This window comes from Halteromyces radiatus (genome assembly GCF_025201355.1).
Source record: "Halteromyces radiatus strain CBS 162.75 chromosome Unknown BX664scaffold_11, whole genome shotgun sequence".
NCBI classification, from domain to species: Eukaryota; Fungi; Mucoromycota; class Mucoromycetes; order Mucorales; family Cunninghamellaceae; genus Halteromyces; species Halteromyces radiatus.
The window spans coordinates 132947-147418 of record NW_026251697.1 but is presented as its reverse complement, the minus strand read 5'-3'; the positions used below and the strand labels follow the sequence as shown (position 1 = coordinate 147418).

The 14472-nt window shown below is 34.3% G+C and overlaps 6 protein-coding genes across 6 annotated transcripts; 3 read left to right on the top strand and 3 right to left on the bottom strand.

The window, feature by feature from the left end:
• Window positions 1-343: 343 nt before the first annotated feature.
• Window positions 344-2611, top strand: BX664DRAFT_270601 (uncharacterized protein; the record flags this gene model as incomplete). The annotated part of the gene is made up of 3 exons (XM_051541108.1): window positions 344-1178; window positions 1242-2135; window positions 2277-2611. 3 exons carry the CDS (start codon window positions 344-346, stop codon window positions 2609-2611), a joined length of 2064 nt encoding a protein of 687 aa, XP_051395973.1.
• Window positions 2612-2820: 209 nt separating this feature from the next.
• On the bottom strand, window positions 2821-3895 carry BX664DRAFT_343349 (uncharacterized protein). The gene is made up of 3 exons (XM_051547290.1): window positions 3692-3895; window positions 3528-3631; window positions 2821-3411 (listed from the first exon to the last, which is right to left on the bottom strand). Exons 1-3 carry the CDS (start codon window positions 3807-3809, stop codon window positions 3019-3021), a joined length of 615 nt encoding a protein of 204 aa, XP_051395972.1. The 5' UTR covers window positions 3810-3895; the 3' UTR covers window positions 2821-3018.
• A 164-nt stretch (window positions 3896-4059) lies between these two features.
• BX664DRAFT_343348 (uncharacterized protein) lies at window positions 4060-5907 on the bottom strand. Its single transcript, XM_051547289.1, has 5 exons — window positions 5651-5907; window positions 5306-5572; window positions 4709-5236; window positions 4232-4638; window positions 4060-4153 (listed from the first exon to the last, which is right to left on the bottom strand). Exons 1-5 carry the CDS (start codon window positions 5865-5867, stop codon window positions 4139-4141), a joined length of 1434 nt encoding a protein of 477 aa, XP_051395971.1. The 5' UTR covers window positions 5868-5907; the 3' UTR covers window positions 4060-4138.
• Window positions 5908-6706: 799 nt separating this feature from the next.
• BX664DRAFT_343345 (uncharacterized protein) lies at window positions 6707-7889 on the top strand. The gene is made up of 4 exons (XM_051547288.1): window positions 6707-6936; window positions 7055-7235; window positions 7310-7358; window positions 7419-7889. The coding sequence occupies exons 1-4, from the start codon at window positions 6810-6812 to the stop codon at window positions 7797-7799; spliced, it is 738 nt and encodes a 245-aa protein (XP_051395970.1). The 5' UTR covers window positions 6707-6809; the 3' UTR covers window positions 7800-7889.
• Window positions 7890-8272: 383 nt separating this feature from the next.
• On the bottom strand, window positions 8273-12134 carry BX664DRAFT_270593 (Neurochondrin-domain-containing protein; the record flags this gene model as incomplete). The annotated part of the gene is made up of 8 exons (XM_051541107.1): window positions 8273-8362; window positions 8431-8501; window positions 8708-8735; window positions 8814-8866; window positions 10566-11474; window positions 11531-11664; window positions 11731-11881; window positions 12035-12134. The coding sequence occupies 8 exons, from the start codon at window positions 12132-12134 to the stop codon at window positions 8273-8275; spliced, it is 1536 nt and encodes a 511-aa protein (XP_051395969.1).
• Window positions 12135-13130: 996 nt separating this feature from the next.
• BX664DRAFT_389320 (Homeodomain-like protein) lies at window positions 13131-14365 on the top strand. Its single transcript, XM_051549531.1, has 2 exons — window positions 13131-13353; window positions 13444-14365. Exons 1-2 carry the CDS (start codon window positions 13145-13147, stop codon window positions 14249-14251), a joined length of 1017 nt encoding a protein of 338 aa, XP_051395968.1. The 5' UTR covers window positions 13131-13144; the 3' UTR covers window positions 14252-14365.
• The last annotated feature ends 107 nt before the right edge of the window (window positions 14366-14472 follow it).

Genomic DNA, 14472 nt, shown 5'->3' with positions numbered 1-14472 from the left:
TTTTTTTTTTTCTCCCCTTTTTCTTTTCCTATACTTCAATATTACTTATTCTCTCATGCCCTTTGATACACTGGGACGATGCAACAAACGCTTACGGCATGACTCAACCGACTTTACAAATGACTATAACTTTTGGCCTTTTTCTACCTCCACTGAACCTTTTTCACTTTTCTCCACAAAGCCTGAACAAATGGTAGATTCCCTTTCGGATCAATCTTTACACGAAACAACATTTTCAAAAGATATTCAACTTGAACAACAACAACAGCAACAACAGGAAGACGAATTGAAACAGGCCGTACATCCATATTCACCTTCCCTCTCAACATGCTCTTCAATTACCATGAATTTACCATCCACACCACAATGTCCTGAACAACAACAACAACAACAACAACAACAACAACAACAACAACAACAACAACAACAACAACAACAACCTTTACCTAGGTGGGAATTGGAAGCCATTCACGCAGCATTGTCCAGGTTTCGTTTATCATATACAGAGACCGGGATTCATATGGAAGCCAATATATCAACTGCCTCCGAGTTACGCTCTCTTGTCGATGCCTTTGCACAATTATCTTGTAGTCCTTCATCCAATGTCACACAAAATTCATCTTTTAATATTGACTCATCCAATCGTCGAGATAGTGTTGTTCTTTATCGCAACAAATCCTGCAAAGCGGTACCTGCCAATGATAAGGTTCTAGTTGGTTTTTTGGGTCAAGCAATTCATCCTCATTCAAGTCATCATGGTATCATCACCTTACGACAAATAGCTGATTCATGTGTGGAAGCCTATTTTACTTGTTGGGTACGTTATACGCCTGTTCTTCAACGACAAGAATTTATGAAATGGTATACTCTACAAGACTCCCCTCAAGATACTCTGATTGTGAATGCTCTCTGTTCCATGATCTTTCGTCACGTCGTCACTCATCATCATGACTGCTCACCTGGTTTACAACACTTTTTACATGATCCTGATATGGTTCATGAACAAGAAGAATTCTTTTTCAATCGTGCTCGTGATGCTTTGGCGCAGTCGTTTGATACACCTGATCGATTCACTGTAATAGCCTTGACCTTTTTATGTGTACGTGCTGAACCAAGTCGACGACAACATTATGGTGGATTAGCTGTCTCTTTGTTACAACAACTTCATATTTATCCACGTATGCTAGCCAACAATGATGATGTAGATTCTATCAACAATATACAACAAGAAGAACAGGAAGAATCAAACAACAACGATAATGATGATGATGATTATGCTTTGGAATTGGATACTAGACTTTGGTGGTATGTTTGGCAAATCGACTTTTCTCATTGGACAACTGGTTTACCTAGAATCACTCCTTTACTGCAGTTACCCAATCAACGTTATGATCAAGTAGATTTCCCTTTGGTATTTGAACAAGATATGGATGAAAGTGACATTCCAATTCTGGTACATTCCCATACACTAGCTCTTTGGCGCATTCAAACTGATATTATCACTACGATGTATGAACAAGACTCTGAATTGACAAGTGAACAATTGATTGATTTTGATGCTCAATTGAATGAAGTTTATGATCGTGTACCAACATGTATGAAATCATTGGAAACTATGACAGAAACCAATTCTATTCATGGCGATAAACAATACAATAACGACATGGAATTAGCAAGAGCAAGAATTAATTTGGAATACAATGCAAGTAGAATCATCCTTCACAGACTATTTACTCCCGATGTTGGTGATGGGCGACCAAGTCAATCTGCTTTGGCATCATTGAATGTATGCATCCGTGCAGCTCTGGATCAACTTGATCTCTTGGCAAAATGTATCCAATCTACAATTCGATGTGCATTTGATTTATTTGAACTCTATAGGGTGGGTCGGATTCTTACTATGGCATTAGATATTTATCGAACAATTATTCAAGATGATTCTCTTCTTCAGGTCATGATGCATGGTATTCCTAGCTGCGAAGGGTTTGGATTTTTGGAAAAACAATTGGAACGTGCTTTGAATGTATTGGAAAGGACACCAGAGGGCAAAGTAGGTACTAAGATTTGGATTCAAGTGGCTGATTTTTTACATATGGAAGTACGACGACATCGACTCTATTCTAGGAAACATTCTCGTTCAACAACAACAACTGCATCATCATCATCATCCTCTTCATCACCATCATTATCAACAACAACAAAATCATCAACATCTTCCTTCCATGCTTATCCAACAATGACAACACAACAACAACTAGGGAAAAAACCAGTAACAGGACTCTCATCACAAACGCTTTCCATTATTTCCTTTGCCTCACCAATGACACCGTTGACATTGTCATCACCCTCCTCTTCTTTTTCATCAACAACATCACAAGCAACATCCGCAAAATCATCCAATAAAAAGCATACATCCGTTCGACAACGACAATCATCCACTTCATCAATATCATCATCGTCATCATCATCATCATCCAAACGATCGTCTCCTCCAATTCAAACCTTTGTTCAAGCAACCTGTAATACTTTTGATGGAAAGAATCAACCTCGTTTCCGGTATTTCAATCCAAGAAAAATGAACAAGTTTTTATTCATTGATGAAAGTCGATGAATCTTTTTCTTTTTTATATATGTATTTTTATGTCCATTACCTTATATATGTCTTTTGTTATTCAACCTATGTAGATAGCCTTGTTTTTTTTTTTTAATTCTAATTCTAGTTTAGTTCATTTTTCTCAATAAAAAATAAATAAATAAATAAATAAATCATCTATTCATCCATATGCAGTCTTTACTATGTTTATTTTTTTTTTATTTGAACGATTGGGAATACAAAATAACCTTTATTATTTAAATATATATCAAAAGAAAAAGTGTGTCCCTGATATTGTATGGAATAATCACAAGGGGAGAAATAATCATATACATAGTTGGAAAGTAGAGGAAGTATGAAAAGAATGAAGAATACAAATATACTACAAAAATAAAAATAAAAATAAATAATAAAACGAGGATGATCTAAATAACACTATAAGCACTTTTCACGGATCCAGATCTTGGTAAATGACCACCATTCATATCCATTTGATTATCCCATTCAGTTAGATAGGCATCCTTGAGAGCCGAGTACCTTAGACGACTTTCCATTTTCAACGAGAAGGCCTGTACCACAAACCAAAAGTATACATGAAGCCCGGTCCATACTACATACGATAGACCAAGGAAAGCATAGGCCACTGTTATCGCCGTCGAGCAAGTATCATTAGACCACTGGGTTTCTACCTGACAGAATAACACAGCAGACGATCGGAACACACCTGATACCACCAAAAGAAGAAACTGTAAGAATCCCATAGAACCACACGCAATCATGTAAAACGTTGGTATTCGTACTAACCATTTTCCTGAAGCCTATATATAAAAGTGAATAAATGAATGAGTTTCTCTTTTTCTTTTTATAAATGTCATTGTCCCTTATAACCGAAAACACACACATATATATATATAGATTTTATTATTCGTATTACCTTAACTATTAGGTAAATGCCAAATAGACTCCAGAAAGCATATGCAAAGTGTAACAAGACAGAGATCCACAAGACACCAGGAGAACCAAAGGTCACAGAGAAAGCTAAATAAAACAATAAAAATTAAGTAAGACTGTCAAAAAAAAAAAGATATCTTGTCTTACCTGGTTGACGAGCAATGGAGATAATTGCAAATATGAGACCATAAAGAAAATCAAGAGTAAAGATAGTAAAAGTCGCTTTCCGTAATGATACAAAGAAACAACACTTATCTACTGCCATTATGATCAAGGTTTCTTGTTTTGTAATAGATCCGTAGAAGAAGATGGTATAATAGAGGAATCAATAAGATAAAAAGAAAAAAAAAAAAAAAAGGAACCGACAAAATAACAAAAGAGAAAAAAAAAATCAGCCTGAAACATACACACACACATAATACACACCGCCTCGGATCTGACCTCCAAATTCTACTTCATCCAAAGGGATGGATCATCATCAAAAATAGTAACAATGATAAAAATAAAAAAAAAAAAATGTCAAAACCAAAGAAGTTGTTTATTGAAATACAAATCTAAATCTACAATGACTAAAATAAAATCAAATTCATTCATTTATCGCATAGTCACCTATTATAAGAGGAAAAAAAAAAAAAGAAAAAAAAAAGTAAGTAAAATTATATTAAGACACAATTTTGTTCTTCTTACCAATTCTTCAGCAGCAGTAGGATGAATAGCCACACAGTTATCAAAATCTTTCTTGGTAGCACCCATACGTACAGCCACACCAAAACCTTGTAAGATTTCATCACTACCACGACCCAATAAATGAACACCAACCACTTTTTCTTCCTTGCCAACCACCACTAGTTTATAAGCTGTAGGTTCCTTATGTTCCAACATAGCAAAGTACATATTGACAAATTTGGAAGTATATACCTTGACATTTTCATCACCATATTGTTCACGTGCTTCAGGTTCTGTCAAACCAAGAGTACCTGCTGTAGGATGTGAGAAAACAACAGTAGGAATATTATTGTAATCCAATTTGGATTCCTTGAATTGTGGTCCTCCAAACAAACGATCAGCCAATTTTCGACCTGCCGCAATAGCAACTAGATAACCAAAAAAAAAAAAAAAAAAAAAGTCAATACAATACATATATACTCTATATATATATATTACCTGGAGTCAATTCTTCACGTCCACAAACATCACCCAAAGCATAAAGACCAGGTACAGATGTATTTTGATATTCATCTACAAGAATATGACCACGTTCAGTTGATTTGACGTCAGCAGCAGTTAGATTCAATCCTTGTACATTAGGATCACGACCAGTAGCCCATAATACACAATCCACATTCAAAGTCGCAGGTTGACCAGCTGATTCATATTCAATTTCAATACTTTTATCATCTTTGCGTTTCAATGCCTTGACCTTGGTATCGAAAGCAAAATCCACACCTACGGATTGCATTTCCTTTAATAAATTGTCCTTGATGATGGGATCAAAGTTCCGCAAGATTTGTTGAGTACGAGAAAATACAGTTGTATGACTACCCAAAGTGTTGAAGATACCAGCCAATTCAATACCAATATAACCAGTACCAATCACTGCCACACGTTTAGGTTGTTCTTCCAAATCGAAAAAGCCATCAGAGTTGATAGCAAGTTCAGCACCTGGGATATTAGGCATCACTGGATGACCTCCTATATATAGATAACAAAAACAATGAGTTCAATCCATCATCTTATATATATATATATATATATATTTACCTGGAGCAATCAATATATTCTTAGCTTGAACTTGAATAGCGTCACCCTCTGTAGGTTGAACTTGAATGGTATTCTTATCGATAAAGCTAGCAAAGCCTTGAATATGATCTACTTTATCATTTCCGAGATTACGTTCATAAATCCCATTCAATCGTTTTACATAGGCATCCCGTTTCTGTTTGATCACATTCCAATTAATGCTTGCAGGTTTATCTTGGTTTTCATATCCATATTGTTTAGCATCCCGTAAAGCTTCGGCAATCGAGGCTGTCCAACAGAAAAAAAAAAGAAATATAAGAACTATTACCGTTTCCGTCCTTTTTTTTTTTTTTTTTTTTTGTTTACCTGCATTCCACATGACCTTCTTAGGTACACAACCCACATTGACACAAGTACCACCTAAACGATGTTGAGCTTCTACAAGGGCCACTTTGGCACCATGGATCCCACTAGCACGACGAGCAGAGGCAAGACCACCGGAACCACCACCAATAACAAGATAATCGTATACTTGATTTAAAGATTTAGTCATATGAAAAAAACGGCGTGTAATATAGGCCATAAAAGAAAAGAAAAAAAAGAAAAAAGAAAAAAGAAAAAAAAAGAAAAAAAAAAGGGGAAGAGGGACTTTTGTTCTCGAACCAACGAAATGCTTAGTAATTTCAATAACCGCTGTCGTCTCGAGTTAGCAAATCAAATTACAATAAAATGGTGCGACAGCTTACTCATAGGCGCGAGAAGTAAGAGAAATGTATTTATCCAAGTCATCACCTTAAAATACAAATAAAGAAAAAAAGAAAAAGGACAATAGTGAGCCGAATCCCAAGCTTTTGTCTGATAACCATTTCTTGCTCAAAGTCAACGTATTCGAAGAAGAAAAAATAAATGAAAATGTACTTATTCGTTGGCATCATCCTCCCTCCTTGATTCTCATACTGCTTTCATTTCTTTTGAATATATCTTGGTAAAAAGGGATGGATTCTTTCCTAGATATTCATGACATTCATCATTTGATAACTAGGCATTCTATATTCTAGTTTATGACATATAATGATTGGATGATTGATTTGATTTAATAGAATAATCATCATTATTTGACAACTCCAATGTGATTGGAGGAAAAAAAAAACGATATAAAAGGCACCTTTTTTTTTTATTTTCTCTTTCTTCAACAAAAACAAAAAAAAAATATTCAAAAACCAAAAAATCAAAAAAAAGTTACTTGCTTCTTTTTGGCCGCTTCGTTGTTGGTGTCTTCTTTTTTCCGGTCGCCTGGTCACATGTGACATAATATTGATTCTTGTTTCCCCGTTTTCCTCGTTGTTCTTGGTCTTGCTGTGCCTCTGGTTGTCTGTTCTTGCGTCTTCCTGTCTTTATTGTTTCTTGGATCTTTTTTTTTTTTTTTTTTTGATAAGTGCACATATACAAATGATATTTAGTTGATCATCACACTAATCATTTTCCATTTCTTCTTTTCAACCACCGAAATGGAGGGTGAAAAAAGATGCCCTTTTTTTTATGCACTTGGGCATCTTTTTCTTTTTTTTCCCTCCACATTTTTTTTCTCTTCGTCATTTATTCACTCAACGTGGTCACTTTTCATATGATAACATCTACTCTGCTTCGTCAAGGTAATGTCAACTGAAAATAAAAAGAATACTGTCTTCATGTTTTTTTTTTTAATCATACCTTCATTAATAACACTATTTTCTTTTATCTTTTCTTTCTCACTTTGGGTGGATCAACAAGCTTGTCGTCATCAAGTCTCATTAGGAAAGACAAGCCGCTTTTTCTCAACAAGTATCCTCAAGTCACAACAACAGTATCATTTTGATTCGTACAAGTTAGTCCACCATTTGGAAGAAAAGGGCTTTTCGACCGAGCAAAGTCAAGCAGTCATGGTTGCTTTACAAAAAGTTATTTCCGAAAGGTAAAAAACAGTGAATTCAGTAACCTACATCTTGTATGGTCCTTATTTCTCTCTTTTTTTTTTTTATTGGATAGTATGGCGAACTTGACTGATAATACAGTGAATAAGGCAGAATTCGACAAGGTAAAAAAAAAAAACCACTCTACTCCTTATAAATATATATTTGACAACAATAAACTATAGACGATGTATGCACGAACGGTGGATTTCGTCCAACTACGGAGTGAAGTACAATTTATGGAGAGAAACGAATATGCCTTGATGCGAGCGGAAAATGAACGACTTCAAGGTGAATTGGAAATGATACGACAAAAACTGATGGAAGAGGTGAATCGAACACAAGCTAATGTACGGGTGGATATGCATTTGGAAAAAGGACGATGGAGGGACGAAACAAGTGCTCAAGAAATCAAGATCAAGGAAACTGAAGCAAGGATTGAAAGTGAATTGGCAGGACTACGTACACAGATGGAAGCCATCAAGTTCCAAATCTTACAATACTTTATCGGCACATTGACTGGTGGTGGTGCTCTGTTCCTGGCATATCTACGGATGTTACGATGATAGGATTCCCTTCTTTATATATACATATATATAATAGATAGTATCATGATAATCTGTATTTGATGTAGTAATAAATCTGTTTTAGCCACATATATATATTTTTTTGTATATTGTTTTTATTATTATTTGAAAATGATACTAGTCAAAGTCTAACGAGTAATAATAATAAAAATGTTGAAAAGGAAGAACTCAAACAAAAAAAAAACTAGGAAATAATGTCAAACTATCCTACAAGAGTCATATAGCGATTGTGGGAAAAGACAAAAGAATGATGAAGGGTAAAGTTAAAAAAAAAAAGGAAAGAGTGATCGATATACACATAGCGGAAAAGGAGATGAAGACAAGGAATGATGTGATATAAAGGAGTCGTTGACAGTATTGGATATTGATAAAAAGCCCCATATTTATCGTCCGTATCTATAGAAAGAATAACAGTTAGGTATATTTCCATTTATTTAATAGGTTGTGTTCACTTACTTTTGCCATTCCCATTCACGATTATCCAAAGGACATACTTGACGACTTTTCAACCAACGAGAGATACAATGAAAATGAAATGCATGCTAAAATAAAAATAATATAGAATAAATCAGTTAGTTTTTCTTTTTATATCATATTCAATGATACTTACATTACAAACACCCCAAGCAACAGTACATTCTTCGGAAGTAGCGGAAGCTTGATTTGCCTGACATTCTATACCTATTAAACAAAGAGTATGTAAGTCTACCAAAGTAATATTGAAGAAAAAAAAATATAGATCAAAATATCTATTTTCAATTACACAAGTCCATAATATGATTTCTACAAATAGCACAGTTATCAACCACAATATCTATGAAGAAGAAAAAAAAAAGAAAAAGAGAGATCGATAAGAATGGTAAATTGAATCGTTTTGGTTTATTTACCCCAAGCCCATAAAGCTACAGCATTCCACTATAAAAAAAAAAGAAATAAAGAAAAAGAAATATGAATGAATATCAAGGTAAAACCAATCAAATATATGAAATGTACCTTTTTCACTTCAAAACGTTGTTTCTCTGAAGCATCCTTTTCCTTCCCTTTTCCTTTGGGAGTTATTTGTTGTTGTTGTTGTTGCTCCTCTTGTTCTTGTTCTGGTTGTTGTTGTTCTTGTTCCTGAAGTAGTGGTACTTCGTCTACATCCATAGGTGCTGACATTATGCTGATGAAGAATGGTAAGGAGACGCGTATGAAAGAAAAAGAGGAAAAGGAAAAAAAAAAAAAAAAAAAAAAAGAGAGAGAGAGAGAAAATTGCAAAAGAACGTCATTCGGATTGCAACCCCGTCACCGGTTAATTTTTTTTTTTTCTTACTGCACTTGGGATCCAATTCAGGCTGCGCCAAGGAATGATTGTCATGCCCCATGGCGAAGCTTTCTTTTTTTTTCCTTTTGAAGATCATTTGACCTTTTATTTCTTTCTTTTTTTTTCCTATAAAACAATGAACGGATGTTTGATTTCTTTTTTTTCCATTTTCTTTTTTTCTTTTTTTTTTTTATCTATAATATAAATTCATCATGGAATCCATGCTTCATCCTTCTTCAATCCACTTTTTTACAGAAATCTATCCACAAAAAACATCTAGTTTGAAAGCTTTTTTCGATGCTTACAGAACTAAACGATCAACAACCACAACGACAACGACAACATCATCATCATCATCAATGAAGAATACTACCACAACATTGATAAAGGATCGTCCAGTTCAAGAACAACCCTACCACCATCGAAATACATCCTTCCTATCACTCCATCATCAATATGATGAAGATGATGATACAGATGAAGAGGAAGATGTACTACCTAGACGATATCAACGATGGTCTTGGACAAGTTCAATTGCTGTCTCACCCATGGAAACAATTCAAGAAGAAGAAGAATGAACCTATGTTATCCCATTCAGGTCGTCTTTCCTTTTTTGTACATACCCCCTTTTTTTTTATTTATATATATACCTTTCTATCCATTTATTTACTGTTGTTCCCGTGATTTATCATTGTCATTGTGTTAGCTCTTATATATATTTTTTCACATGTGTTCATCAGATGAATAAACATTATTATCATTGATTTGACCATACTGTTCGATATTATTATTTAAAATACTGTAAAATATCATAATGGATTGTTATTTTTATTTTAATGTAAGATGATGATCATCATAGGAGGGTGATGATATCTTTGAAGGTGTCTATGTGATGCTTGTGATGGTTCCTGTGATGACTATGTCTAGATTGATTCCGATGATGGCTCCTTGATTCCGATGATGGTTCCTAGAGTGACGATCGGATGACGAATGAATGCAAGTGAGAAAAGGAATAAGACAATGGTGTAAAAAAAAAAAAAAAAGGATTTTGTCAATCCCACGCTCGAAAACGCCAAAGGGAGAAAGGAGGTCACTGGAACAATGAGAGTGGAAAGTGCATAGACATATGTATTGATTTCTGGATTGGGTAATGTCACCTATACATAAAAAAAAAAAAATATTACTTTTTATCTGTCTAAGATGCTTCATTTGATAGAACGATAAAATAAAAATATAGTGTACGTATATGTTTGAATTCTTGAGATGATGATTTATTAAGATTGATACAATTCTAAATGCAAATTCATTATAATCACAAAAAAAAAAAAAAAAAAAATAGTAAACCGATGATTATCGCCAAACTATATATAATATATATATACACTATCATACTAAAAGAAAAGATTCTATTGTAAATAACTAATTTTATCACATTTCAAAACCTTCTTCGGCCAACCAGAGAGCAATGATCCGCATACTAGCTTGAGCAATCATATTGTTTTCCAGTTCATCCTCATTGTTAGCAGTATCTTGCATAAATTTAACTAGTTCCATCACCACATCCATCACTTCAGTCAGAGCCTTTCTAATCTTGAGCAAAACATCAGCGTCCATGCCACTATCGGATTCTTCATCATATTGATCCGCCAAGTATTCAATGGCAGATTCCAAGATTTCAAAATAAACGGGGATCATCATTGAATGCCGAGCCTCCTTTTCTTCATCCACTTCAACAATGCGTCCACTACCATCGCCACCATGCATGGCCACCCAATGATCTTGTACCATGTCCAACATCACCCTTGATTCCACAGACACCAAATGAATCAACAAGACAGGAAAGTTGGCATTGAGATACATTTCACTTGCACCAGATGTCATTTTCCCTTTTCCTTTGTTTTGTTCTTGTTTCGCCTTCCTGGTTTGTTTGAGCCATGAAAAAAGCCAATCTGGTCCAAAATACCGTAAAAGACTGGATGTCACTACCATGGCTTGATCACGTACTCTATCGCCTAATTTGCTACCAAGTACTTGTCGTAAACCCATTCGCATATTTTCCAGAAATTTATCCATTGTATTTTTTTTTGTTGTACCCTGCCAATCTCGTTTCAATGCTTGCATCCATTGACTTGATGCACTCATCATAATATGATATAATAATGTCAAACTATCCATCTTGAGCTTATCTTGAGTATGATTGAATAATGATGCTGTAATAGGGAGGGTGGTGGATTGTAATGAATATTTCAATGCTGATGTCAAACTTGGTATTTGCTTTGTTTCCAACAGTTGAAACGACCGAGTATATGTTTGTAATAATAACTGAGTGCATAACTCTCGTTCTTCTTTACCTATCCAATATAAATAACGATGAGTATGATTCAAGAAAGAAGAATGAAGAACTTACTTGTTTCAGTATTAGCAAATACTTCAAAGATGTTTTTCAAAACATCAGGATCCAACATTTTCACTAATCCTTCTTTTGTTGTTGATACATTGATTAATATATGAAGTACTTCTTTTGTGGTGTCGGTTGTATCACTAAAAAAGAAGGAAAAAAAAGTCAAAAAAAAAAAAAGAAATCGATTTTTTTAAAAACAAACTTACTTTGGTGTCAATATGATAGAGAGTGCTGGGATACGATCTATCATAGATTGTGTGGGTGCCATAGTTTCATAATGAGCAAAACAAGCTAAAATGTTGACAGCTATTTCCTTAAGTACATGATCAGGTACTTCACTATTGACTTGCTGTTGATCTAAGATAAAACAAAATAAATTTCTAGTTGTATATATATATAACTTACTTGTTCGTAGTAGTCGTTCAATGAATTTAAAGTTCATACGGTCAAAAACATATTGTATAGAATCATGATCGTCTTGTTTCAATAGTCGAGGTAATAATAGCATACCTACAAACTTTGATTCATCTGAGGCACTTGGTGATATCAATTCAAGACAACGATCTATTTCTGCTTGACGATCTTTATTGGAAGAGCTGATAGAAGTCATGATTTACACAAAAGGAAAGAAAAAGAAAAAAAAAAAAAAGAAAAAGCGTCTTTTAGAGGTAGTTCGTGTTTTGAATCCCCGGTATTAACATTTGTGATCCACTAAGAGATATTTTTGATCATCATCAATCATCATCAAAATAGTTTCCATTGAAATTAAAAATAAACTTTTTTTTTTGAAATAAAAAAAAAGAAAAAGAGAAAAAATATCAGTAGTCGCAATAGGTGACAAAGAGGTCTTAAATATTCACATATACGACTCTTGCTGCCTGGCACCCCGCTGACAAAGGAAAAAAAAATTTTGATCAATCGAAAGCAAAACAAGCATCCAATCATCTTTTTCTTGTGAACCGATGTATTGGATTCACTCAAAAGGTAACATGCATAAGAAATAACACCATCCATTTTTCTCTCTGATAGGCTCATTTTTCTTTATTTTTCTCACGGAAAAAAAGAAATGGGTATTTGAAAACATTTAATGAAAGAACTCACAGATCGATAACATCTTTTTTTTTTTATCCCACACCAAAACACATTCACACAAGCACAATATAGTTTTTCAGTTGAATGATGATGATGATGAATATGATTTTGTTATTTACCCATCACAGATACTTGATGTCAACAATAAATGATAATAATAATAATATACATTGCCCCTGATGATCTCGAATTCTATTTTAACATCACTCTAGGAGGTGGGTTTTATTTTGTTGTAAAGCCACGTTTTATCACTTGTTTTAGGTGATTGTACGCGGATAGAGAATCATATTTGGTAAGCCGACCGAATTTGAAATGAACATTTTTGCAGGATGAATGGTTGATTTGGCTGAAATGCAAAAATACCCTGCCAATCAATCTATTTTTTTTTCTTGTTCCTCTTTCATGTTGGGGTAATAAAAAAAAAATTGGGAACAAACATAAAGTGTTCCTTCCTTTTTTTCTTTTTTTTTTCTCTTTTCTTTCTTTTCTTTCCTTTTTTTTTTTATCCGCTTTTCCTTCCCAGATGATATGACTGCCTCCACGACATTGTATGGTTCTTTCTCAGTATTCAAACAAGAAGGTATCCGTCAATTTTACTGTAGATGGTCTCAAAAAGAAGATGATTTGTTGATTGAAGCCATCAAGAAATATGGTTGTCATAAATGGTCTTTGATTTCACAAAGTATTCCTGGTAGAACGCCAGCTCAATGTTCTACTCGATGGCATGGTGCTTTAAAGTATGATCTCTTCAAAAAAAAAAAAAAAAAAAAAAAAGGAAAACACTTTTTTTTTTTACTTACCTTTTTTTTTTAAAAAAAAAATGATAGCTCCAAAGTACACAAGGGTCGATGGTCAACAGAAGAAGATGATATTTTACTCGATGCAGTACGCAATTATTTGAATCAAGATGCATTCACTACTAACAATTTACCATGGAATCTTATTGCTGAACAAATCCCTCATCGAACAGGTATCCAATGTCAATCACGATGGACAGAAGCACTTGATCCAGCAGTACGAAAAGGTAGATGGAGTAAAGAAGAGGATGAACTTTTACGCCAAGCTGTACATCAATTAGGATGTTGTTGGATTCGTGTTGCCGGTTGTATCCCTAGTCGCACGCAACGTCAATGTCGAACACGTTGGAATCAAATAAAAAATACACGTCAACCCAAACAACGTCAGCAACAATCACAGCTTGCCACCAAATCATCATCCATCTCTCACAACAAACACCGTCGTCCTTCTTTACCATCATCTCCTACTTTATTATCATCTTCTTCACCAGCGAATATTACTACATCTAAAACGCCTTCTATTCCAGCCATGATCATCCCTGCCTCTGATTTCGTACCATCCTTCTCTATACAATCTTCCACTCTTTCATCCATATCATCATCACCCACATCATCATCATCATCATCATCCTTATCTTCATCACCCTCTCCATTATTACAACCTTCTTTTCCACATTCTATTCCTTCCATCACTATTCCAAAAGATCCCTTTCCTTTTCTCCTTGATCACGATATGACTGATTCCTTTTATGCCAACGATACTTCCTCTATATGCCAAGATCATCACGTAGATCCTTCTTTGACTTGGTTCTATGGTACTTCCCCTTCTTCTTCCTAAACATCCGCCTTCTATATATTATTTATTGTTTTGTTTACCTTCTCATTCTTCATACTTGTCTTCATTTCTACTTATTTTAATTTGATAATAAACATTCTTTTTTTTTATTATTTCCTCGTTTGGATTTTTTTTTGAATGCTTTGGTATATTTAGTTTTTATTAATTAACGTGGAAGACTGGAATTAATGGATGATATTGGATGATATAAGATTGATATACTG

Bases quoted from the DNA above. Each gene is read 5' to 3' on its own strand.
- BX664DRAFT_343349 (XM_051547290.1), bottom strand. From the start codon at position 3,809: ATGGCAGTAGATAAGTGTTGTTTCTTTGTATCATTACGGAAAGCGACT. The intron at 3,632-3,691 runs GTAAGACAAGAT...TGTTTTATTTAG, and splicing joins CTCCATTGCTCGTCAACCAG to CTTTCTCTGTGACCTTTGGT. The intron at 3,412-3,527 runs GTAATACGAATA...TTTTATATATAG, and splicing joins GCATTTACCTAATAGTTAAG to GCTTCAGGAAAATGGTTAGT.
- BX664DRAFT_343348 (XM_051547289.1), bottom strand. From the start codon at position 5,867: ATGGCCTATATTACACGCCGTTTTTTTCATATGACTAAATCTTTAAAT. The intron at 5,237-5,305 runs GTAAATATATAT...ATCTATATATAG, and splicing joins GAATATATTGATTGCTCCAG to GAGGTCATCCAGTGATGCCT. The intron at 4,639-4,708 runs GTAATATATATA...TTGGTTATCTAG, and splicing joins ACGTGAAGAATTGACTCCAG to TTGCTATTGCGGCAGGTCGA.
- BX664DRAFT_343345 (XM_051547288.1), top strand. From the start codon at position 6,810: ATGCCCTTTTTTTTATGCACTTGGGCATCTTTTTCTTTTTTTTCCCTC. The intron at 7,236-7,309 runs GTAAAAAACAGT...TTTATTGGATAG, and splicing joins CAAAAAGTTATTTCCGAAAG to TATGGCGAACTTGACTGATA. The intron at 7,359-7,418 runs GTAAAAAAAAAA...AATAAACTATAG, and splicing joins ATAAGGCAGAATTCGACAAG to ACGATGTATGCACGAACGGT.
- BX664DRAFT_389320 (XM_051549531.1), top strand. From the start codon at position 13,145: ATGACTGCCTCCACGACATTGTATGGTTCTTTCTCAGTATTCAAACAA. The intron at 13,354-13,443 runs GTATGATCTCTT...AAAAAATGATAG, and splicing joins CGATGGCATGGTGCTTTAAA to CTCCAAAGTACACAAGGGTC.